The sequence below is a fragment of the Rhinatrema bivittatum genome, chromosome 8 (genome assembly GCF_901001135.1).
Source record: "Rhinatrema bivittatum chromosome 8, aRhiBiv1.1, whole genome shotgun sequence".
In the NCBI taxonomy this organism is placed as follows: domain Eukaryota; kingdom Metazoa; phylum Chordata; class Amphibia; order Gymnophiona; family Rhinatrematidae; genus Rhinatrema; species Rhinatrema bivittatum.
The window spans coordinates 92388212-92412337 of record NC_042622.1 but is presented as its reverse complement, the minus strand read 5'-3'; the positions used below and the strand labels follow the sequence as shown (position 1 = coordinate 92412337).

The window sequence follows — 24126 nt, the reverse complement described above, 5'->3', positions numbered from 1 at the left end:
GACTGCAACCCAAACGGCAACACTCTGTACTGGAAGTGCTGTTTTCCCACCACAAATCTGAGATATTTCCTGTGACCTGGAAATATCTCTATGTGCGTGTATGTGTCCTTTAAATTGAGAGAGCATAGCCAGGCCCCTTTTTGCAGGAGGGGAATCGGGGTGCCCAGGGAAACCATCTTGAACTTTTCTTTTTTTTAGAAATTTGTTCCAGTCCCTCAGGTCTAGGATGGGACGGAGTCCCCCTGTTCTCTTTGTAATCAGGAAGTACCTGGAGAAGAATCTCTGCCCTCTTTGCCTTGGCAGGACAGGCTTGACCACTCTGGCCATCAAGAGGGCGGAGAGCTCCCATAGGAGTACCTCCTGATGTACTATCAGCCCCCAAAATGGGCACAAAGGAGAATTTGACGGGACACCCAACAGGTTCAATCGATACCCTTTGCAGACAATGGACAGAATCCATGGGTATGAAGTTATACTGGGCCACTGATTTGTGAAAGAATAGTCGCCTGCCTACCAAGTGGGGTCCAGCGTCTCGGGTACGGGTAGCTGGCTGAAGCTCCTTGCGATTCAGTCAAAACCCCTTTTTGGCATTTGGCTGGGGCGCTAGTTGGGGCTTGGGAGCTCGCTGCTCCCTGGGACGGCAGTGAGAGCTCACTCTCTGGAACTGAAATGAGGGCTGGAGGATAGTACTTCCTCTGGCGATAGAAATACCTTCTCTTCCCATGCCTTGCTGACCTCCTGGCTGAGGAAGGTGGGTCTAAAGTGCTGGTGGAGAGTTGTTGAAGGATCTCATGGTGATCCCGCAACTGGACCACTACACCCCTCACTTTATCCCCGAAGAGGTTCTCTCCAGTGCACGGCAGGTCAGCAACTCTTTCTTGAACCTCCGGTCGGAGATCCAAGGCCCGCCGCAGCCATGCCATTCTGTGGGCACCAATTCCTGCTGCAGAAACTCTTGCTGCCCTTTCGAAAACATCTTAGGTGGAGCGCACCTCGTGTTTTCCGCACTCCAGGCCCTGACGCCCCAGCGACAGAAATGTGTTTTACTGCTGTTGAGGAAACTGCTTGGCCGCCTCCTGCACCTGCTTCCAGAGGTTGTGAGAGTATTGGCTCATGTAGAGCTGGTAGGAGGCAATACAGGCAATGAGCATAGCCCCCTGAAAAAAACTTTCCTCCCAAGGGCGTCCAGCGCTCTGTGCTCTCTCACTGGGGGCACCTAGGCATGAGTCCGAGAGCACTTGGCCTTCTTGAGAACAGATTTGACCACTTCCAATTGGTGTGCCAGCAAACGCTTGTCGAACCTGGTAGCCTGTTGGACATGGTAAACCTCATCTGCCTTCGTATTAACAGGAGGAACCATGAGGGGGTACTCCCAAATCCTCAACAGCAACTCCTTAAAGATCTCATGCACTGGGACTGCCACGATTTCTTTAGGAGCCTCCACAAACTGGAGGATCTCCAACATTTTGTGCCAGGCTTCCTCCTCCATCATTGACTGAAATGGGATGGCCTCTGCCATTGCCCCACAAATCCTACAAAGGTCAGATCTTCAAGGGGAGAGGGTTCTGAGGGGAGACCTTCTGAATCCTCGGAGGATGCCGCAGTGTCGTCCCCCCAGGGGTCATAAGATGCCTCACCCTTGCTGAAATCCACAGGGGATGGGGCTCTAGGTGCTCGGCTTTTGTCCAGAAGTTTAGGCACCAGTGGCACCAGCACTGGACCCGGCAAAGGTGGACGGGGGACTACAGGTCACGGGGCCATCACTGGCACCGATGTGGCTTCCTCCTTGAAGGAACTGGCAACAACCACCATATCAGTCAGGGGAAGCATCAGTGCCCCACTGGGCGATGGCTCCCTGGGAACCCACACCATCTGGGTTGGTAAAACCCTGATGAGCACATTGAGACAGTCCAGAAGCGATTCCAGCAGGGAGCGCCCAAGTACAGATAACTTTGGTGCCACCGACTCGATGTCCTGCAGCACCCGGTTGACCACCAGCTGGACTCTGTGCTCCAACTCCGCCTCAAAAGTTGCTGATGCCAAAACGGACTGGCAGGTAGGAGGTGTGGCCAGATCTTCCTCTGAACCTCGAGGTGGATCAACGTCTGACACCTGTACTGGCGGAAACCATCGCGTATCCCTGGTATTGATGGAGGATAGGCACTCCTTGCCGCGGGGTCGCTTCAGAGGCATGGCAAGCGCTGGCGCCAACCCGAGCCTGGCACCATGCATCGAAAGCGACCAGTGCCAATGCTTCCTTGGCTTCCCTTGGTACTTGGCCCGGTCTTTCCTCGGTGCTGAGGTCTAAAACAATGAACCCGATGTTCTCGACCTGGAGGAGACCGACAAGGGTCAGGCCCTGGTGCCCCTATCCACTGGCCGCACGACGGAGCAGAGGGCCCCGCTGGCATCGATGGCTCGGTGTCCATTGGTGCGGCTCCATGTTCCTTCAGCATCGTCACCACTGATGCCGATGTCGATGGCTCGGACTTTCTCGCCCCAAAGAGCTTCTCCATCTTGTCGAGGCAAGCGCGACATCCTTTCGGGGTCATCTGGTCGCACATGCGACACTCCCGAACGTCGTGCAATTCCCCCAGGCAGAGGATGCACACCTGGTGCGGGTCCTTGATGGACATGGTCCTCGTGCACTGAGGGCATCGAAGAAAGCCCAACAAGGCCATGATGAGGCGAACTGAAAGGGAAGAAAATGACAACGAAGGACTACCATCCTGCTTGTCCTAGGAAAAACAAAGAAGCACTCTGTTAAATCATGATCTTCTTTCAGCAGGGTCAGCAGGCCTGCCTCTGTTTCTCTGCTCAGCTGAGATTTCCAAGCTAACGAGGCATACCCTAACTACAGGTGTCATTTGCCATCTAACTTCAATGATCCTCCACTGGTACCATTTCCCTGTGCAGCATAGCAACTTGTACCATGTTCATAAGCCCTGCTTCTTCCCAATATTGGTAAAATGACAGAAGGACCATATTCCTTTGCAGCTTCCTTCCACTTCATGAAAACCCTATCCCCTTTCCACCCCTCTTCCTCATACACAATTTCACTCACCACGGGGTCAAGTACCCTTGCTCACCAAGATACAGAGACATACAGTCAAAATCATTAGGTTCACAATATTTGCTGGATAACCACTTACAACAGAGCATGAGAAAGCAGCAGCACATGTAAGCCAAGGGGATTTAATGAAGCAGCAATGATGGTGCAACACGGGAGTGCCAGAAAGGACTATCAGGAATCCCTAGATGGCTAAGGACGAGATGCAGTCTAGCGATATGAGGCACGAAAGCTCCAGGGGTACAAGTTTCAAGCCCCACCCTGCCACAGAATGTGTGTCCTTGGCCAAGTCAATATTTTGTGCCTGATTTTACACACTTCTAATTGGTTAACAGTTAGGTTGGTCCTTCCTCCCCTATTTCCTTTTCGAAAATTTTATATCCATCAGCAACAGGAAGTGTGCTGCCAAGCCTTCCACCCCAGAAGCGGCTGCAAAACATGTGAGTTTTTTGTTTGGACAAAAAAAAGTTATAGTTACTGATCTGTTACCTGACCGTCTTGGGATCTGGGGTAGGGCAGATCATGGAAAAAGCTGGATCTTTGGATTTGTAATAAATAAAGCAGTAGGCCTGGGGTGCTCACTGGCACAAGGCTGATATATAAACAAGAGAGGCCAAAGATGGGGTCACTGAGGTTGGTTAGCTGAAATTATCTGCCCTCGGGACACCATCCAGCAAAACGGTTAACTGAAAAATCGAATAATTGGAGGTCTGATAGCAGCTCAGTTAATGTATATAAATGCAGTGATCATTTATTCTGGCATTTAGCTCATATTCCCCTCCCCACCCCCACACCCTTGCCTCTTGTAGATCCCTCCATTGCCTCAAGTGCAAAATTAGATTGTAAGCCCTCCGAGGACAGGGAAATATCTACGGTACCTGAATGTAATCCGCTTTGAAGTGCCGAAAAGTGGAAAAATAAACATCTAAAATAAATAAATAAACCAGACTCCGATTTATTTATTTTAACTAGTTTCTATACCTTTTATCCAAAAATGTAAAGGGTTTACATTTCTCACTCATATAAATGCTTTGCACATAAAACAAAACAATGCAAGAAATAAAACATGATTAAACTTACAATATAAAAATACACATCCTGTAATATACAATAAAAATAAACAGACTGACATTGATAAATGATAATTGCAAATATTTGCTCATCTCTCCCAAAGTCTTTCATAATTATGTCCTAAGCACCTCTCTCCGTCTACCTAGCATCACACTGCCCCTGAAAAGCATCCCTAAAAAGCCAGGCCTTTAATGCCTTCTGGAATGCCTTGTGAAGCTCCTGGGGGATAGGGTTCCATATTACTGGACCCGCCACCTGTCTCGTAGAGGGGACTATCAGATCCAATGGCATTACCACACGGGAGATTCCCCTGTCTTGAAGTGCCTCAGGAACTTAGAAAATGGCCACGAGAAATCCTTCTGGACAACTTATAGCTTAGGTTCTTTAAATCAGCAAAATCACTTTGTTTTTTTATTTATCATGTCTCTGCAATCTCTTCCCTCCCCCCCGACCCCAAACTCCTATAAAGAATTTCCTAAGGGGATTGAGATCCCTCACTCCTCCTTCACATAGGCACACATTTGCTCAGTTGCCAGCTCTCTTTCTAACAGAGGAGCATTCCAGGACAACAGGGGAGAAGCAGGGACCCCTACGGTTAACAGCGAACTTTAAGTCTGCTTCGTGCAGCTGCTCCTCCAGCATCTTACAGGAGGACATTAAAGGTTTCATTTTCAGAAGGATTTCTGTGCAGAACACCCAGTTTATGCACATAAATGACCTTCTGAAAACCAATCGGGGGCCTGCGCGCTCAAAAGCATGCACCAAACCCAAATTTCACGTATACTTTTGTGCCTGGTTGCAAGAGCCGTTGGGGGGGGAATTGGCACAAGTAAAGGATTTACACGCATACTTTTGATTTTCAAAATATGCAAGCCATTCTCCATGCACAAAGCTACACTTGCTCCCATCCATGCGTGTAGAGGGACAGCCCACCAATTTTCCATGCAGATTGATGTACACAAGTCTGCTCTGAAAATCTGGACTGAAGTCTGCAGCTACAAAGTACTCGCAGACTGTAGCCCTACGAAGGCAGATTGAACATTAACCTCTGCAAATACAGACTATAAAAATGAACACATTTAAAAGATCTTCAACTAACAGCCAGCTCTGAGATTTCCTGAGAACGAAGCAAAATAGGCACTGGGTCTGGACAAACTAGTGGAAGCAGACTATAATCTGCCCTTTCACTGAGAATCTAACTTGCAACCAGAAAGCAACAGGTGGCAAACCAGTCAGCACTCCTACAGCACGTATTTATCTGATATATAGGGACACATACAGTATAGAACCCTATAATTCATTCCCCTTCCATCTACTCTTGAAAAATAAATCCTAAAGGATTACTGTCCCCCAGGCACAGAGCCCCTGCCACTCACCATGGTTCCCCTCCCCTGAATAACCACAAAGGAGCCCTAGCAAGTACAAACAGAGCTTAAAGGAAACATGAACCCTTCCAGAGAGGCCCTGCTATTTCCTAGCAGATGAAGTGCCAGGGATGCTCAATTCTTCTACAAAGTCCTCGCCCATTCAGGAATACTCCGCCTTTCACAACGTCACTACTATCTAGCTGTAAAGGGATGGAGAAATCCCAGTGACACCAACATCTGAGACGAAACAGCAAAAAACAGGAAACTGTTTTGAGAAGTTAAATTATGTCCGCGCTCTTATTTTCTAAAGAAAAAAAAAAATCAGAGGAGGTTAAAAGCTAAACTGAAGCCCTGCTTGTAGCAGACAGCTTGCTACTTCTTATGCGATAAAATATCATCATACAGAGGTCTGGCCACAGTGAGCCATTGGGGGAAAGCATCGTGTACTCAATCTGCAGATGCAGTCACTAAGCTTAAGGTCACTGGCGGGGGGGGGGGGCGGGGAAGTGGGAGGCAAAGACTTGGAGTGGATCCCGGTTCTGATGCTGACATCCCTCAGCATTCTGGGTCACGCAGTTTCCCGGGAGTAGGAAGCTGAATAATCAGGACAGCAGAACGAGTTCCTGACAGCTCGCAGTTAGCGGAGAGGTTTCCATTATACTCTTTTCAGTCTCGGGGGGGGGGGGGGGGGCAAACAAATCCCTTCCCCTCGAGCCACAGAACAGCCCAGTGCTATTCCCCCTTCCACCACGGCCGTACCGGCCTTCTGAGAGACTCACCTGAGGACTGCTGGTTCCGTAGCCAAGGGCGGGTGCTGAAGGGATGGGCAGCGGGTGGTGGTGCCCCATAGGGGAGTTGATGACCGAGAAGGGAGGCCCCATGCCATTCATGGGAGAGCCGAGACTGCCGATGGGTGAGTGGAGCTGGTTGGGCGATCCCAGCGAGGGGCTGATACCCGACCCGCTCATGGACGGATGGAGAGACGGCAAGGCCATCATCCCACGGACATTGGGGGAGTTCAGTGCCGTGGAATTTACTTGCGTCGAAAAATCTGCAAGAACACAAACAGAAGAAAGGTTTTACCATAAAATTCCAGCCAGGATAAAATATGCTCTTACAGTTCGGTCATCTGCTGGGCAGCTCCAGGGCTCACCCTAGTCACACAGTACAGGTCTCTGTGTAGGCTGCTGTCATGAGATCCAGCCCACTCTCTGTATCTTTATTCCAGCTGCTGTGACACTGCATTACTGACAAGTTTTGTCTCATCTTCTGCCTGCTCCATAATTCTGAGGGTCAGATTTAAAAATAGCTTTCAAGATATGTGCCTACCAAAAGCCATTTTTGCTGATTTCCTCATCCTGTCACACCACTCCTGAACAATACAAAAGGGATCTTGGTGGTCCCAGGCATTTCCTCATAGCCCTGTTTTTCAAAGAAACTTCTGCCAGGCAGGTATGAGACGCTGTCGTCATTCCTGGACGGTTACAAGCCACGCTGAGGCACCACGCTCTGCCTATTTATTCAGCTTAAAAACCCGTGCACAATCACGGCCCTGCTTTGAAGGACAGGCAAAGGCTATGAAATATCTCCCCCTCCCAACCCCCCACGGGAGAAAGCAAACCCCAAGCCGCACAGCGGCAGCTGCAGGGGTGACAGCACCAGCCAGAAGCCCCTCCCTTCTCTCCTGTGCTTGGGGGCGTCACTTTCAGACACGGTTTATTTATAGAAGGCCTGGAGGATCTATCTGTGTTTAATCAAAGCCCTCGAACCACACCTAAAATCTTAAGCCAAGCCTGTGTTTGCAGTGCCATCCTGGCATAATGCCAGGAGGGTGCATCATACTTCTCGGCCTCATGCCTAGCACGTCTTGTGGACAGCAAACTTTCTGCAGAATATAAATCATGTGCACATACACACACACACACACAAAGCATATAAATGTAAACACATGCACACATAAGTGATTCGCTCTCTCAAGAGTCTGGTTCTGAAATAAACTGTCTGCACTGGTTGTGGATTTGGAACAGCAGTGGTGTCATTTGCTCTGCCATGCGCCCTGGAGCGAGAGATTTAACACATAGACGTGCAGGACTTGGAGGGAGGCTTACAATCACACAGAAACTATTTTTACAGCTTCTGTGGTAGCAACATAAAACAAAAATAGAAATTTAAAAGCAATCCAGTTCAGTGATTCAAAATGCCGTTTTAGTCATGCGTAAGTATGTGTTGAACATAGCTGGGAGGAACATGCCAAACTCGATCCTGGATTGGCAGTGCCCCTTGTGTCTCTGTACTGGTTCTGACCTATGGCCCTAGGCGGGCAATGCCCTTTGCCCTTGGACTGGCAATGCCGTTCGGTTTGCAGCGTGAAGCGGCCAGGGTGCATCTGAAGGTTCCGGCAGCCCATTCTCAAGTGAAGTTGGTCGTGACCCGCCTGGTACAGGTATCGACTTTTCAGCTCGTCTTCTAAAAGCTGCAACCATCAGGTCAGGTTTTGAGAGCAAGACACAACTTACACAAGCGGCATCCTGAGCCAGGGTGGCCTGGGACAGAATTAGTTAAGTCAACCAATCAATCCGGATAAGGGTGTGCAGGGGTAAAAAATGAATTTTGTTTTTCATTTTGGGTTTGTTGGTTTTTTTGGGGGGGGGGGGGGGGGTTCCATGAATTACATTTTGTTTAATGTTTATTTCATTTCTTTAGTGTAAAAAAACTAAATAAACATTAAAAAAGGGGGAGGGGAGAAATGGGACCACTATCCATCCTTCCCACCTGTAAAAATGCCGGGGCCAGGATCCCCCCCAGCCCAGGGAGGATCCGCTGATGAGGCCTAGGCCTATGCCGCTGTAGGCCACTGCGACCTCAGCCGAGGCCCTACTCAAGGCCCAAGTTTTGAGGCCTAGGCCCAACCGTCGCTGGGGCGTAGTTGGACATCAAGGCCTTGGCCTTGGCCCAGGCCCGACACCGGGGATCAAGCCAGAGGCCAGGACCCAAGACTTGTCCTGATTCTTGGGCCCCAGTCCAGAGTCTGGGCCCTGATGCTTGGGCCTCGGCCTAACACCGGGGGCCTAATCCAGAGGGCAGGTCCCAATACTAGAGCCATGGCCCAGGGTCACGCCCAGGCACAGAGGACAGAGCACAGGCTGCATAGGTCCTCCTCTGTCTTCTTTCTTCTTCAAATATCGGGGTCCACTGGGGATATGCCAGAGTACATTCACTCGGGTGCTTAATCCTCAGTGAAGGGCGCCATTTTGGTATATGGCAGTTAAAATGATGCCGTCTGCTAAGGAGGATGTGCCAGAGTTAATTTACTCTGGAGCATTCCCAGCAAGCCATCATTTGAAGAAGACAGAAGAAGACCTACGCGGCCTGCACTACGGTCTCTGGGCCAGCATACGGCCTGGGTTTGGGCCAAAGTCCAGGCATCAGGACTCAGCCTCCAGGCTGGGCTCCAACATTGGGCCTTAACCGGGTCGCAGCATTAGATCCATGATGGATAAGTTAAGTGGGGGTCAGGAAATTTCCTGATCCCGACAAAATTTTTCCAGTCTGGGCCTTTGCTCAGGACTCAGGCGAGGCCCTGGCGTCAGGCCCAGGGCTAGGCCGAGGCGCCAGCGTCATATTCAGTTATAAGCTGCAGCCCCTGCGAGACCTCGGGTCTAGGCCCCCCCTAGGCCTACAAGGTGACTTTTTTTTTCAAAACAAAACTTTGATGAAATTTCGACAGAATGTAAATTGTTTTGTTTTGAAAACGAACCAAAATGAAATAGGAAATGTTGTAGTCATTTCCAATTTAGTTTCTCCCAAATGCACATCCCTAATCCCGGATGCGAGTCCAGCCTGCACAAGGAGGTAGGGAACAACTTTGCTGTGGCTGTGATCTCTGAAGACAGAGGAATAGGGGAGCCTGGATGGAGAGCATGTGCAACGCCACAGTTCCTCCAAAAAAAAAAAATCCTCTGGCAGAACACAGAGCGACAAACAAGGAAATCCAATCTAATTCCTTCTATCCACCCCTCCCTAGACTCCCTTTCCCATTGTGCAGACTTCAATAAGACAGTCAGCCTCCCTGAACTCAGAGTTAATGTATAAGCTCTTTGGGAGTGTCAAATAGTAATCACGTGAATTAAGTTGCACAGTGCTGCATAGGCTGACAGCTTGGCATGAGCTTATGGGAATCCTACCCTGTAAAGGACTGTACTCCTAACATCAGACGCATTTCGATAGATGAATGACACACAATGACAGCGTTTCCATTAGGCAAACTAGGCGGCTGCCTAGAGCACCAAGATTTTGGGAGTGGTAAAATCTTGCCAAACATAACATGGAGAGAGCTGAATATAAGAATTGCTAAATAAAATGTCCAGAGGGGTGCCGTACCACAGCCAATACCGTCAGAGAAGGGAGTGTTGTGCTGGACCCACTGCTACCAATAGTAAGGGAAAGGTGGGGGGGGGGAGGGGGGTGAATGACCAACAGTTCACCTAGGGTGCCAAATATGCTTGCGCTGGCCCCGATGACACATGGCAGGAAGCGAGTGCTGCAAGCACAGAATGGACGATGCTTGCCAGCAAGCCACAGGCACCCATGCTGCTGACGTGACTCTAGATAACCAGCAGAAGAAATTAAAATTTTACATAAGATCCGTGCAGCAATGTCAGTGGTAAGGCCTGTCACAAAGGAAAACACCCAACCTCCAGACGGTTAGAAGAGCAAGGAAGGAAGGCAGGTAATTCAATTATATCTGTGCAGCTAAATAATCTCCAGTCCTCGGGGCTTGGGGCTCGGGGTAAGCAGAGAGATACTCAGACACATGGCTTGATCATTTTCTTTCTACTGCTCAAGTCTGCATGTGCCAGCATTCGATTCCATTCCTGGGCCCTGCTTGTCATTTTTTCGGGATGCAACAGTGACGCTCTTATTATGGGGGATTGCTCCCAAATGCTGTCCGCTTCCCCAGTCAGTCTCGGGCTTAACAGCTTTCCTAGAGAACGGGTTTAATCTGCCACACTCCCGGGGCTGGATGCATGTAATTACTTTCTGAATGCTCTAAAGGCCTGGGCTGAGCCACCCTGACAGGAAAATGCAGCCAGGAGATAAACTGAGGAGGGCAGGCAGGATGGAAACCTGTGAGACGGGTTTGCTGAGGTCAGATTCTGAGAGCCGCCGGCTCCGCCAGAACCAGCCTGGATGCTTACAGAACACAATTTCGTCAAGTTTGTTTTTAGTTTCGGCTCAGAGTCTGTTATGGCATCAGTGTTTGTAGCCTTATAAAACTGCTGAGCACAGATTGAAATGGCAAAATGATGGTCATTTGGATCCTTTTCAGCATCATCAGTACAGAGTGTGCTCTTTTGGTAAATTGGTCACTTTTAAATGTTATCGATTCTTTGGTAATTCAGTGTCTTTGCAGTATTATTGGTACAGTGTGAGTTTCTTTGGTAAATAAGCTATTTTACAGTGGTAGTAAAGGAAGCATAAAAAGTAGTAAGAAAGGATATCAAAATTAAAAAAAAAAAAAAGCAGCCTGTAAATCTTTCCCACTGGGGGTTCTGACATTACAATTCGTTATTCTTAAGACTAGAATCCTCAAGACACTCAGATTAGCAAAGCCTGAATAGTGTACACACATACACAGGATGAAAACAGTGACCCAATCAGCTTCTGAACCGCTAAGACAGAAAAAAAAACATCCTGAAGACCCCTCTAAGGAAGGTCAGTACTGGGTTACACCAGACCAGACAGACCACATATAGCAGCATTATATCCCAAGTAACAAAAGTAGGAGAAATAAGAAACCAATCTGGTTCTCAAAGGAGGTGACTGATAAAATAAAAGCAAAAAGAACAAGAAATATAAAGGATCCCAAAAAGAGGAACACGGGGAAGAAAATCTGGTGAAACTGAGGGAGACAAAGAAAGAAAACAAGAAAGCAAAAAGTCAGGCGAAAGAAAGAATTGCCAGTGAGGTAAAGCGAGGTGACAAAACATTTTTCAGATATATCAGAGAAAGAAGAAAAGTCCGAAGTGGTATAGTGAAACTGAAAGGTGATAAAGATCAATGTGTAGAGAGAGACGAAGAAATGGCCGAAATATTAAACAAATACACCAGCTCGGTATTCGCTAGAGAAGACCCTGAAGAAGGACCGTCGCTAGTTAACAAGACTGGATGGGGGAGGAGTAGATGAAACTCAGTTTACAGAAGAGAATGTATGGGAAGAGCTAGGAAAACAAAGTGGACAAGGTCATGGGGCCGGATGAGGTACATCCCAGGATACTGAGGGAGCTCAGAGATGTGCTGGCAGGTTTGCTGAAGGACCTGTTCAATAGATCCCTGGAAACGGGAGTGGTGCCGAGTGATTGGAGAAGAGCGGTGGTGATCCTGCTTCACAAGATTGGGAGCAGAGAGGAGGCGGGAAACTACAGGCCGTTTAGCCTCACCTCGATGGTGGGAAAATTAATGGACACTCTGATGAAAGAAAGAATAGTGAATTATCCTCAATCTAGTGGGTTGCTCAACACAAGGCAGCATGGATTCACCAGGGGAAGGTCCTGTCAGACAAATCTGATTGTTCTTTTTGATTGGTTGACTAGAGAACTGGATCAGGGAAGCACGCTCGATGTGATTTACTTGGAATTTAGTAAAGCTTTTGATATGGTCCCACATAGGAGACCTGTGAACAAAATGAGAAACTTGGGAGTGGGTGCCAAGGTAGTAGTGTGGATTGCAAACTGGTAGACCGACAGGAGACAGCATGTAATGGTAAATGGAACCCACTCAGAAAAAAGAGCGGTGTTAAGTGGAGTTCTACAGGGATTGGTTTTGGGACCGATTCTGTTCAATATCTTTGTGAGCAACCTGGCGGAAGGGATAGAAGGTAAAATGTATCTATTTGTGGATGATACTAAGATCTGCAAAAGAATGGACACATCTGAAGGAGTAGAGAGAATGGTCAAAGATTTGGCAGCTGGGATTCAATGCCAAAAGGTTCAGAGTCATGCATCTGGGGTGCGGCAATCCAAAAAAGCTTTCTGTGATGGAATGTAAAAGAGTAATCCGCATGGACTGGGAGAGGGACCTTGGGATGATAGTTTCTGATGATCTGAAGATGGCGAAGCAATGGGACAAGGCGATAGCTAAAGCCAGAAGAATGCTGGGCTGCATGGAGAGAGGAATAACCAGTAAGAAAAAAGAAGTGATAATGTTCTTGTACAGGTCCTGGAGTACTATGTTCAACACTGGTGCCCGTATCTCAAAAAGGATAAAGACAGGATAGAAGCAGTCCAAAGAAGAGCGACCAAAATGGTGAGCGAGGAAGACTTACGAAGATAAGCTGAAGAATCTGAATATGTACACCCTGGAAGAAAGGAGGTGCAGGGGAGATATAATACAGACCTTTAGATATCTGAAAGGTTTTAATGATGCACAATCAGGTGCCTGGGATGCCCCTCCGGAAGTGGTGGTGAAGACGAAAAAAGTCAAGGAATTCAAAGGGGCTTGAGATAAACACTGTGGATCCCAAAAGACTAGAAATTAGAAATAAAGAAAAAAGAGTGCATGGGGGTAACTGAGGTAATTTGCTGGTGTGGCAGTTGCTACCCTTAACAATTATGCCTTGATAATAGTATTGCAACTCCATCATTGCTCTCTGCTTCAACGGCAGTGAGAAAAGGGGAAATGGATTCAGACAGCAACCAGCAGGGGTTTGGGGAACAAATAAACATGGGGGTAACTAGCTGATGCAGGGCTTACTACCCTTAATCACTAAGCCTGATACTTTTGATGCTACTCCAACATTGCTCTCTGCTTTCATGGCAACGGTTAAGGGAAAGTGGATTCAAACAGCAACTGAGGGCCCTGACTTTTATGTTCTAATAAACTAATAAGCATGGGAGTAACCTACACAATGCGGTAGATACTGGCATAAGCTTGCTGAGCAGACCGGGTGGACCATTTGGTCCTTTTATGTCGTCATTTCTATGTTTCTGTGTTGCAAAAGCATCCCAAGCCCGCTCCCTAAACTGAATTTGGAGAATCCAGGTAGGGGGTGAAGAACTGTCCCTGTATCTTCTCCAAGGACTTCACAGGAGCCAGCGAAAGAACATGGCAGAGTAGAAGAGAGGTAGAACATATTACAAGCTAAGACTTTGATTGGGAAAGTAAAAAAAAAAACAAAAACATTCAGTTGACTGGGATCCTAGAGCAGGGATTCCCAAACTTTTTATGGAGGCCACATAAGCTTTCAAAATCATTGACAGGGCTAGATGAAAATGTTAATGAGCTCTTCTCCCTGCATCTCTCAGGCCTTCCTCTTTTCCTACATCTCTCGTTGCCACCTTCCCCTTTTTCTCCCAGTGTCTCCTCTTCCTTCAGCAGCTCCCTTTTTTTTTTCAGCACCCCTCCCAGGGTACCCTGCTCCCCGTGCCCCCCTCTCAGCAGCGACTCCAGTGGTAGCTTGGTTGGCTTTTCCCCCCTAACGGCAACTCGAGGACTCCCTCCAGCGCAGCCCCCATGGTGACTTTGATTTCCCTCCCCAGCGGCTGTGGTGGCAGCAGCATTGGCCTCCCTCCCTCCGTTGCAACTCCAGAGGTGACTCTGGCATGTCGGTAGATCCAGGGGCGGCACAAGGCAATCTGCTGCCTGAGGTGAGGGATAAGATGGTGCTCTCCACACACCCCACCCCAGGGCACAGCACAGATCAAATCATCGAGAGGGCCAAGGTGGGGGGTCCCCTCTTGGAGTCTGGCCTGGCCCTTTCAGTGATTGGGGGAAAAGCAGGGCCCAGCTTTTTGTGCTTTGCTTTTTTTTGTTTTATTGTTTTCATTAATTGTTCCTATTTTGGCATTTTTCATAGTTTGCTCATCTTTTTTTTATTTTCTTATGTTTTGATTTGCTTAGTTAACTTTTTTTTTACACTTTTCATCTTTATTCTCCCTTCCCCGCCTCCTCCCTCTCGCCCCTCCTTAGTCTCTCCGGCCTTTGCCCATTTCCCTTCCCTGCGTCGTCGTTACTTATGTTCTCCCGAGTGGACAACAGCTGTGATCTCTCTTCCTGGCAGCAGGAACTCATCCTGGGCTGGGGCCTGAGAGCGGCAGCTCTTCCTGGGTTGCAGAGCCCCGCAGTGGCTCTTTAACCGTCCAGGTTTGCCACAGAGCAAGCAACCTCTCTCTCCAGACCACCCAAAGAGATGCATTGGTAAAGCCTCAGCATGCCCACATAGATGTCGCTACAATCCGGCAGCTCCCTCCCTCCTGAGTTTGCAGTGCCTCCACGGCACCAAGGCTCAACAGCGCAGCCATTTTGTTTCTTCCCTGACTGGGCAGCTAGAGGGCCTCGCCTCAGGATCATTCCTGAGCTCCCCTCCTTCCCCCTGGTTTACCTACCCCTGCTCTAGAGGAGGTGATGCTGCAAAGCAACACAAGCCTGCAGCTAAGCTTTTGAAATTAAAGCGAAAACCAGTTTCAACTGAAAACGAAGGACCCTAAGAATTGCAGAGAACGGGGCCATTCTCTAGGAGGGGAACACGTTTCTGAACACCTTAACACAAAAAAAGCCGCACTAATTCTTCCTTGCCTCATCCATGAGTTTTGAAGACCATCTGACAAATGTTAAAACCAAGCCCCGCCCAGAAGCCACAGAATCAATGCCTCTGACAAGTACATATATATACATTTTTTTTCACACTGGTGTGTTGCTTCATCTTTTCTGCCGCTGCAGTTTTTGGGAATGCTTGGAACAGTGGCAATAAAGAATTCACAATGATACAAAGAGAAAGATGAAGCTCTCCTAGAAGAACCCACTGCCCCTCAGTGCCGCCTCCCCATAAAAAATTTAAGGAATGGGGAGAAGTTCACAGAGGGCTGGAGAGTTTCCTACAGAAGGTAACTATGCCCTGAAGCAAAACTCAGATGAAACCTGAATGTTGTCTGGGCAGATCAAGGTCCATATTCAGAGGCATTCACAAGCTATCTAGTTAAATGCCAACATCTGAATATTCTGGACAGTTATCCGGCTAAACTTTAGTCAGATAACATAAGAACATGCCATACTGGGTCAGAACAAGGGTCCATCAAGCCCAGCATCCTGTTTCCAACAGAGGCCAAACCAAGCCACAAGAACTTGGCAAGTACCCAAAAACTAAGAAGATCCCATGCTACTGATGCAATTAATATCAGTGGCTATTCCCTAAGTAAACTTGATTAATAGCTGTTAATGGACTTCTCCTCCAAGAACTTATCCAATCCTTTTTTAAACACAGCTACACTAACTGCACTAACCACATCCTCTGGCAACAAATTCCAGAGTTGAATTGTGCGTTGAGTGAAGAAGAACTTTCTCCGATTAGTTTTAAATGTGCCACATGCTAACTTCATGGAGTGCCCCCTAATCTTTCTATTATCTGAAAGAGTAAATAACCGATTCACATCTACCCGTTCTAGACCTCTCATGCAGTAGGGGCAATTCCAGAGGCGTTTCTGGGAGGAGTTAGATTAGCCAGATATGTTATCCAGCTAACTCTGATATTTAGAGTTAGCTGAATATAATTCTGGTCATGCCATACAACTGTCCTAAAGTTAGCCGGATAAACCTATCTTGCTATCTTTACAAAAGCAGTCTATATTCAATAGTGCAGCTGTACCACTGAATATCCAACCCTAGTTAGCTAGACAAGTTTATCTGGCTAACTTTGCAATCCAGCCAGTGACAAACTGGACCTCATCATGTCCAGCCTCTGTTATAAAGCTGGAATCTGTCAGCAAGACGGTATTATGGGGTACACTACGATTGTATTGCACAATATGATTGTATTGCAATGATTGTAATTTTGTTTTATGTATATCATCATTAAAATTCATTTAATTGTAAACTGTTTTGAAAATGTTTTAATTTTAAAATCGGTATACGAAAAATAAATATTATCGTTTCCATTAATCTTACCAACACAAAGAGAGGCACCCAGTCCTGCTAATTTAACCCCGACTTTCAAATTACAGTACCAATATTATTGGCTTGCAAATTTTTCACATGCTTCTTACTCAGTGTGTCTTTCCACAAAACCAAAATTCACCACCCTCTCAAAATCACACATTTTTTTCTTCCCTGGATGCCGAGATCTCATTAATAGATGTGTTCAGGGCACAGTCTTGAAACAACACAGATCAGTTCTGCGAGCTCTCACTGCGAATTCAGCCCCCTCAGCCACATGTGGGCTTTCTGGGACCCTGGGACTGCTCACCTGTACACATCTTTTCAAGCCCCCCATAACCCTGGAATTAAAAATTATCAAATAAAAAGAAAAATATAAAAGATGAGACCTTTTTATTAGATCAACTAAATACATTTCTTGCCAGTTTTGGGGAGTTAATATTCTCTTCCTGAGGTCAGAATAGAATCCATAGCCCTGGTACCCCAAGTTATTTTTTTTCAGTATGGATTTTTTGGGGGATGGTAATATTACTATTGCCATGCCCAGACTTCTCCCAAACTTGTCCCCTTTCTATCTGGCATTCGATCCTAGAGCCAGAAAGGAGCAAATGATGAAGTCTGTCTAGTGGGCACCTGTGGTGGCGCAAAGTCGGGCTGCTGCTTGGCCAGCAGGAGGCGCTCCTCGTATGGGGATGGGTAGAGCTGCTGCCTTTGCAGTAGAAAAGTGATGGCAGGCAAGTTTAGTCCTCAAGAGCTATAAACAGGGCCTGGTTTTCAGAAGAACCAAGATATGAAAATTGATTGGCTCCTTTGAGCAAACATTTCTGATGAATATTCAGTGTGGATGCCCCCCAAATCAGCCCTGTTTGTGGCTCATGATGAGCAGACTTGCTTACCCCCTGTAATGCATGAAGTTACTGGCTAGGGTAAACCGGGGATCTGTGGCCTCTGTCCTATTGCCCTTGTGACTCCTGTCTCTTTGCAGAAGCCAAAAATCCTTTCTTGTCAAACTGTGCCTCAAGAAAAACAAATAGAACCAAGGAAAACTCAAAATTTATGGCACATCTTAACCCTAATTAGAGACCTTCATATGGTAGAGACTTTAGCATTCGCTATAGTGCTGTTCCTGTATCTCGTAGGAACGCTGAGCATCTGTCTGATAGTCTCTTTAAATATATAACCATTGGTCTCATAACAAAGAATTTTTTTGACAGTGATTGAAAATTTTAAAACATTTTTGAAAGGTAAAAATGTACACTTATTTTTAGAAAGAAACAGCTGAAATACCCTGATGACAATGAATGGAAGCATCATTTTATGCAAACCCGAAAGAACGCCCGACATACTGTGCGTTTCGGCTCTTCATTGGGGGCAAACGGTTACTAGATCAGTAGCGTTTCACTCCTCTTGAATGCAGCGAGCTGGCAAAAAAACTTTATTCGCAAGTTGGTTTAAAGAAAATCACTGTCAAAAAATTCTTTGTTATGAGACTAATGGCTATACATTTAAAGAGAGACTATCAGACAGATAATAAGCATTCCTACGAGATACAGGAACAGCACTATGGTAAACGCTAAAGTCTCTACCATGAGACGGTCTTTAACAGGATACAGATGTGCCATAAATTTTGAGTTTTCCATGGTTCTGTTTGTTTTTGCTTAGTGATTCCAAACTGTCCCTCGAAACAACTTTCAAAAGTGGGTCATCCCGAAAAGACTGGGAGGTGCAGAGGGCCAGCCTTGTGGGGATACGGAGCCATGTTTACGTCCAACTCAAATTAAAATAATTTAAGAGAGAAATGAAGAGGAAACCAGAGGAAAGAAAAAAAACAGAGCAACACCAGAAGACAAAGGCGAGAGGAGTAAGGAGTCCGGAGGTGGTGCAGAGAGAAAGCTGCCAAGCTGGAAGGAAGCAACAGTGCAGAATATGAGGGGTGGGATGGTGGGCGTGAGTAGCAGACACCTTATGTGTGATAGAAAAGAACAGGAAACGTGAGTAAGAAGCTGAATACCAGAGAGAGAAAAAATGCTAGACATTTAACCGAAAGAAACCCCCCAGAACTGAGTAAAGAAACACGCGCTTAAAATGATCTGGCTCGAACCCTCTGGCAGACAGAGTTTGCCATACATAAGGGACTTGGGTCGCCCTATGGCTCTGTTGCATGCCTGCATGCGGTTGTCAACCAGTGCGACTCGGGAGCTCCAGGATCCTAGTCCAAGTGTGAAGGGCCCGGCCTGGTCCTCTTCTTCTGTCAAGGTCTCAGCGGCTGCCCCTAATTTAACAGCTGGGAACCCAGATAGGTCAGAGGCAATGAGAGGTGTAGTGTGTGTATGGCCTGGATTGCTGCAGGCTCCCCCACTAACCCTCAGCTACATCTGGGTCTACAAGTCCTAAACTCTGGCACTCCGAAGCACGTAAAAACAATATTGTGTATACTTTTAATTTTCCTGTCTGTTTTCTATATAATGGCTGGTGTCACCAATGCCTTTCCTTTTTCCACCTCTGCCCCATACCCTGTGCCAACGGTAGCTAACATTTACTATCTAAAGAGGTAAATGCTGTAGGAACCAAGATGAATGCTAATGGGCTGTCCATCCCCTCTTTCAACACAAGTAACTTGGCATCATTTTTTGAGGGGTTCCAATCCCCGTCTTGATGTGGCAAGAGGCAGCGTCTGTCTGCTGTTTCAGGATTGTGCCGTGGCAGGAGGCAGGCCCGTCTCCTGTTTCCAGGATTGTGCCGTGGCAGGAGGCAGGCCCGTCTCCTGTTTCCAGGATTGTGCCGTGGCAGGAGGCAGGCCCGTCTCCTGTTTCCAGGATTGTGCCGTGGCAGAAGGCAGGCCCGTCTCCTGTTTCCAGGATTGTGCCGTGGCAGGAGGCAGGCCCGTCTCCTGTTTCCAGGATTGTGCCATGGCAGGAGGCAGGCCCGTCTCCTGTTTCCAGGATTGTGCCGTGGCAGGAGTCAGGCCCGTCTCCTGTTTCCAGGATTGTACCGTGGCAGGAGGCAGGCCCGTCTCCTGTTTCAGGATTGTACCGTGGCAGGAGGCAGGCCCATCTCCTGTTTCCAGGATTGTGCCGTGGCAGGAGGCAGGCCCGTCTCCTGCTTCCAGGATTGTGCCGTGGCAGGAGGCAGGCCCGTCTCCTGCTTCCAGGATTGTGCCGAGGCAGGAGACAGGCCCGTCTCCTGCTTCCAGGATTGTGCCGTGGCAGGAGGCAGGCCCGTCTCCTGTTTCCAGGATTGTGCCGTGGCAGGAGGCAGGCCCGTCTCATGTTTCCAGGATTGTGCCGTGGCAGGAAGCAGGCCCGTCTCCTGCTTCCAGGATTGTGCCGTGGCAGGAAGCAAGCCCGTCTCCTGCTTCCAGGATTGTGCCGTGGCAGGAGGCAGGCCCGTCTCCTGTTTCCAGGATTGTGCTGTGCGTGACATTTTGCAAGCCTCTGTCGTCCTCTGTTGTTATTATTCCAGGCATTTCTTTGGATTTGAGAGTGGTCTGCAGAGAAACTCCTGGCATGCTTCTGTGTGACAGAGCCAAGGTCCTTCCTGCCACAGATTTGACAGCCAGACCTCCGGATATACCTGAATTGCATGAGGTTACCCAGGGAGAGGTAGAAATAATGGAATGGCCTGGGCTGGTGGGAGGGGAGAGACAGCAGTGCCATCTGTTACAGTTTAAGTGAACAACTACCAATCTCTGGGAAGCTCTGGGAATTGTAGCGCTGACTCCATGTAATAGAACGGAGTCAACGTGGGTTCCCTGTAGCTGCCTGGAAAGGAATCTGAACAATCTGTACGAGAAGTTGAACAGCAATTATCTGAGTAGCTTGAGGATAATAGCATTCTAGCAATAGAACGGATACTTTTTGGGTTTAACAAATGATCTCTGAAGAAGTTTAGACTCAGGGCAGGATCAGAGCCAGATTAAGGCAGAAGGCGCCCATAGGCAATGGGGAGAGGGAGTTTTCCTCTCCTTCCTTCCTGGGGGGGGGGGGGGGAGGAGCATTGGGGATGATCCCTTCACCTCAAATCCTCCTCCCCTCCCTCCTCACCTACAAGTTGTGGTGCCAGTTCTCTCCTCCAGGCATTGGAAGTGGCAGTAAAATCGAGGGGCCTTCAGCAGCCCTGGCGTGCTGAGTGACCCTGCGGCATCCCACCCCTCGCACGGGCCCCGGCTGATTTTTACTGCATCCTCCGAAGCGTGGCGGAGAGAAGTGGCGGCAGGCTCCAATTTAGGCATGGTAGCAGCCGCAATGTTGCAGTGCCGATAAAAATTTGACATCAGAAGCAATGCCTAAATCCAGGAATGGGCAGTAATATAGATATTTGTGCTACTTTCAACACCATAGATTACAAGATATTATTAACATGCAGATTCTATTTCTCATGTAAATCACTGTTTGCAAGAGGGTGAGCTCTGGTGAACTTCTGGCAAGCTATAACCCAGTCATAATAAAACTGAATTATTAGTTGAAGCATCCCCATTTACAGCTGGATACTCCTCATATTCCAGTTGGCTCTCATATCACCTCTTTCACGTCTGATATGGAGCGTGGTTAGACTCCTCCCTACAAATGAAGAAGCATATTAGTGCTAATCATAAAAATCTGTTTCTTGCACTTATGGTATATTTGCTAACTTCAGTCCTTATCTGGATAAGGATGATTTGCACACTTTGGTCCAAACAATTATTACAACTCAAATTGATTATTAACTCCCTACTAACAGGGCTGCCTAACTATAAGCTTCCTAGGTTGCAGAAGGTGCAAAACACGCCACTGGTTTAATTAGAAGAATAAGAATTTATGACCACATCCAACAAGTGCTCCAGGCTCTCCCCAGTTGACTTTGAACTATTATGTTTAATAGGTCATACTTCTCATGATTGTGCTCCATCCTATCAGCCGGAACAGGGCTTACCCTCCTCCCAATAAAGCTTGCTTACGATTCTGGATGTTAAATGGTCCGAAACCAAGCATAATGCGTTCTTTTGTGTAGATCCATTTTTATGGAATGCCCTATCTCTCACTCTTAGACTAACAGAGGATTGTGCCATATTTCAGAGATTATGTAAAATAGGGTTTTTCTCCAAAGCTTTTAACAGATATAATTATGCAGTTTGTTAATGATTAATTATCTGTTTATGTCAACCTTTGTTTGTTTCATAAATATTGGCCTGTCTCATTACCCCTCCACTCCCTTCGGCCTTCTCTTCTCCACCTCATCCTCTCCCTTCTGCCCCCTTCTTTCTCCTTTCCCCTGCTCCCACCCCTTCATCTTTCTTCTCCCTTCTGCCACCACCCCAACCCTACCCATACCCCTACCCCTATACCCCCCACAACCACCACCACCAACATTATGTTGGGCTGCGGAACCTTTGTTGTTTTTTGGGGGGGGCAGACCTCTCTTCCTGGCCCCCAGACCTCTCCTCTTCTCTCCTGCCTCCCCTTCAGCATCCCATCTATAACCTCATTCCTCTTCTCCTTCAGCATCCCACCTCTCTCACTATCCCCACTCCTTCTTGCTCTCTCCCTTCTTCAAATACCCTACATGTCTCACTCCATCCCCCTTTTTCCCCCCTCTTCAGCACCCCAAACCCCTCCCCCATCTCCACTCCCTCTTGTTCTCACCCCTTGTCCCATCTCCCTTCATCTTCCTTTGGCCTCCCTCCTCTCTCCTCCCTGCTCCCATCCACTGTCTCTTGCTGTCTATTCCCTGCTCTCACTCCTCCTGTTGCACTCTCTCCCTTCTGCCCCAACCCCTACTCACCAACCACAAGAAAAACAACAAAGGTTCGGTGACCTCAATTTAATACCATATTATGTGGGTGCCACCAAGACTTTGTCATTTTTCTAGTGGGGGCTGTTATGTAACATAGCCCTCACTCCCCACAAGAACAATGTCTGAGGCCCGGCTGAGTCTAGGAGGAAATGCATGCCTGTTTCTAGTGCTTCAGTGTTGCACTGCATACAGAGTCTGGCTTCTTGAGGTTACCATTCTAGTTTTTGTCTGCATATTTCTGTTTTTAATTTCTGATCACTTATTTGGTAATTGTGGAGAGTCATTTTGCATGTGTGACTAAGGTGTGCTATTCTGTTAGCACATACTTTCTGTGTAGGGATCTGTAGCAGTCTTGTTTATTGTGTTTTGCCAACAGGAGCTGTAATGGTGTTTTAGGGCCTAGTGTAATATTTGCAGTGTTGCCTAACCATAGGTAGAATTATTGCTTTTCACAATTGTCTGCTAGTGGGAGACATTTGTGTTTGTTACTTAGATGACACCAGAATTTGTTGCATGGTGAAGTATATTTGAAAATATCCTACTCTGCCAGGATTTAGATTGGGTTTGTCTTGCACATACAATGACAAGAATGACCCTCTCTTAACCCAGAGTACAGCATGTTGAGGCTCTGAAATCTTCTTAACATTTACATTATGCCAAACAGCTTCTTTCCTAAGCTTGTTAAGGTGTTATATATACAGGCAACATATTGAGTTGAGCTTGGAAGTTTTTTTTAATCAAGCGAATGATGCCTAAACAAATAGGATTGTTTCTGTATCTTTAGGCACATTTTCTTGGTCTTTGATTGCAACTCTTGGTAATTGGTGATCTCTTTCTCTCCATACATAGTACCGAATAGTCACTTGTACTGACATTTCTATTAGTAATGTTGGGTTTGTGGGTTTCTCTTTTAGCACTATGTCTGATTTTCTAGCATCAAGCATTCAACTGGTCTGGGAATGAATACTCCAAGATTTATGCAAAGAATTTATGTAAGATACATTTACAGTTAATGTCATTCTAAGTAAAAAAAAAAACACAAAAAAACCTAGCAATGGGAACATGGGCGGGGCTTGGGGGCAGAGCTGGGCGGGGCTTGGTTGCTCCCACCCCACCCCCAGCCAAAAAGGTTTATTTTATTTGTACAGTGCTTTGTAGCCTCACTGGGAGAGGCGGTCTATGAATTGGAAAATAAATAAGCAAACCAACCTTTCTCCACTAAAATGAACTGCCATATAAAACAACAAAATAGCCAAAACATTATCATCGAGCCTGCAGACAAAGGAGGCTCTGTGGTGATTATGGACATACAAAAGTACAAAGAAAAGGGGCACAGACAGCTCACACACTGTGCAGACCACAGGAAACGAAGTGAAGCACCCACACAAGAACGCCCTAACTGAAAAGTCTTAACCCACTTCCAAAGCAAGTGCAGTCTCAGCTGAAATATCTGTCTTTCTGTTGCCATCTTCTGCATGCTACCTAAAATTCACAAAGCCAGGAACACTGGCAGACAAATCATATCCAGTACCGACACATACACACACACACAGAGGAAATATCTGGACAAAAGAACATAAGAAATGCCATACTGGGTCAGACCAAATGTCCCAACAAGCCCAGCATCCTCTCTCTGTCACTGGCCAATCTATGTCACAGGTACCTGGCAGCATCCCAAAGAATAGATTCAACCCTTCTTGCTCTCAATAATAGAAAGCAGTGGCTTTACCAAGCTTACATGGCTAATAATAGTTTATGAACTTTTCCTCCAGGAACTTGTTTAAACCCAGCTATGCTAAATGCTTTCATCACATCCTCTGGCAACAAATAGTACAGTTTAATTGTGCCCTGAGTGAAAAAAACAATTTCTCCAATTTATTTTTAATGTGCTGCTACCTATTAATTTTATGGAGAATCCCC

At 47.1% G+C, this 24126-nt stretch overlaps 1 protein-coding gene across 3 annotated transcripts in view; it reads right to left on the bottom strand.

Annotated features, from left to right (window-relative positions):
* The window catches only part of RXRA (retinoid X receptor alpha), a 231027-nt gene that overhangs the window by 74645 nt on the left and 132256 nt on the right, over positions 1-24126 (bottom strand). For 2 of the 3 annotated variants that reach the window (XM_029614823.1, XM_029614826.1), the window contains exon 2: positions 6288-6559. In XM_029614823.1, coding sequence (XP_029470683.1) covers positions 6288-6559 — 272 coding nt within the window. Of the gene's footprint in view, positions 1-6287; positions 6560-6837; positions 7104-24126 lie in introns of those variants that run through there. The other variant, XM_029614824.1, reaches the window with a different exon arrangement.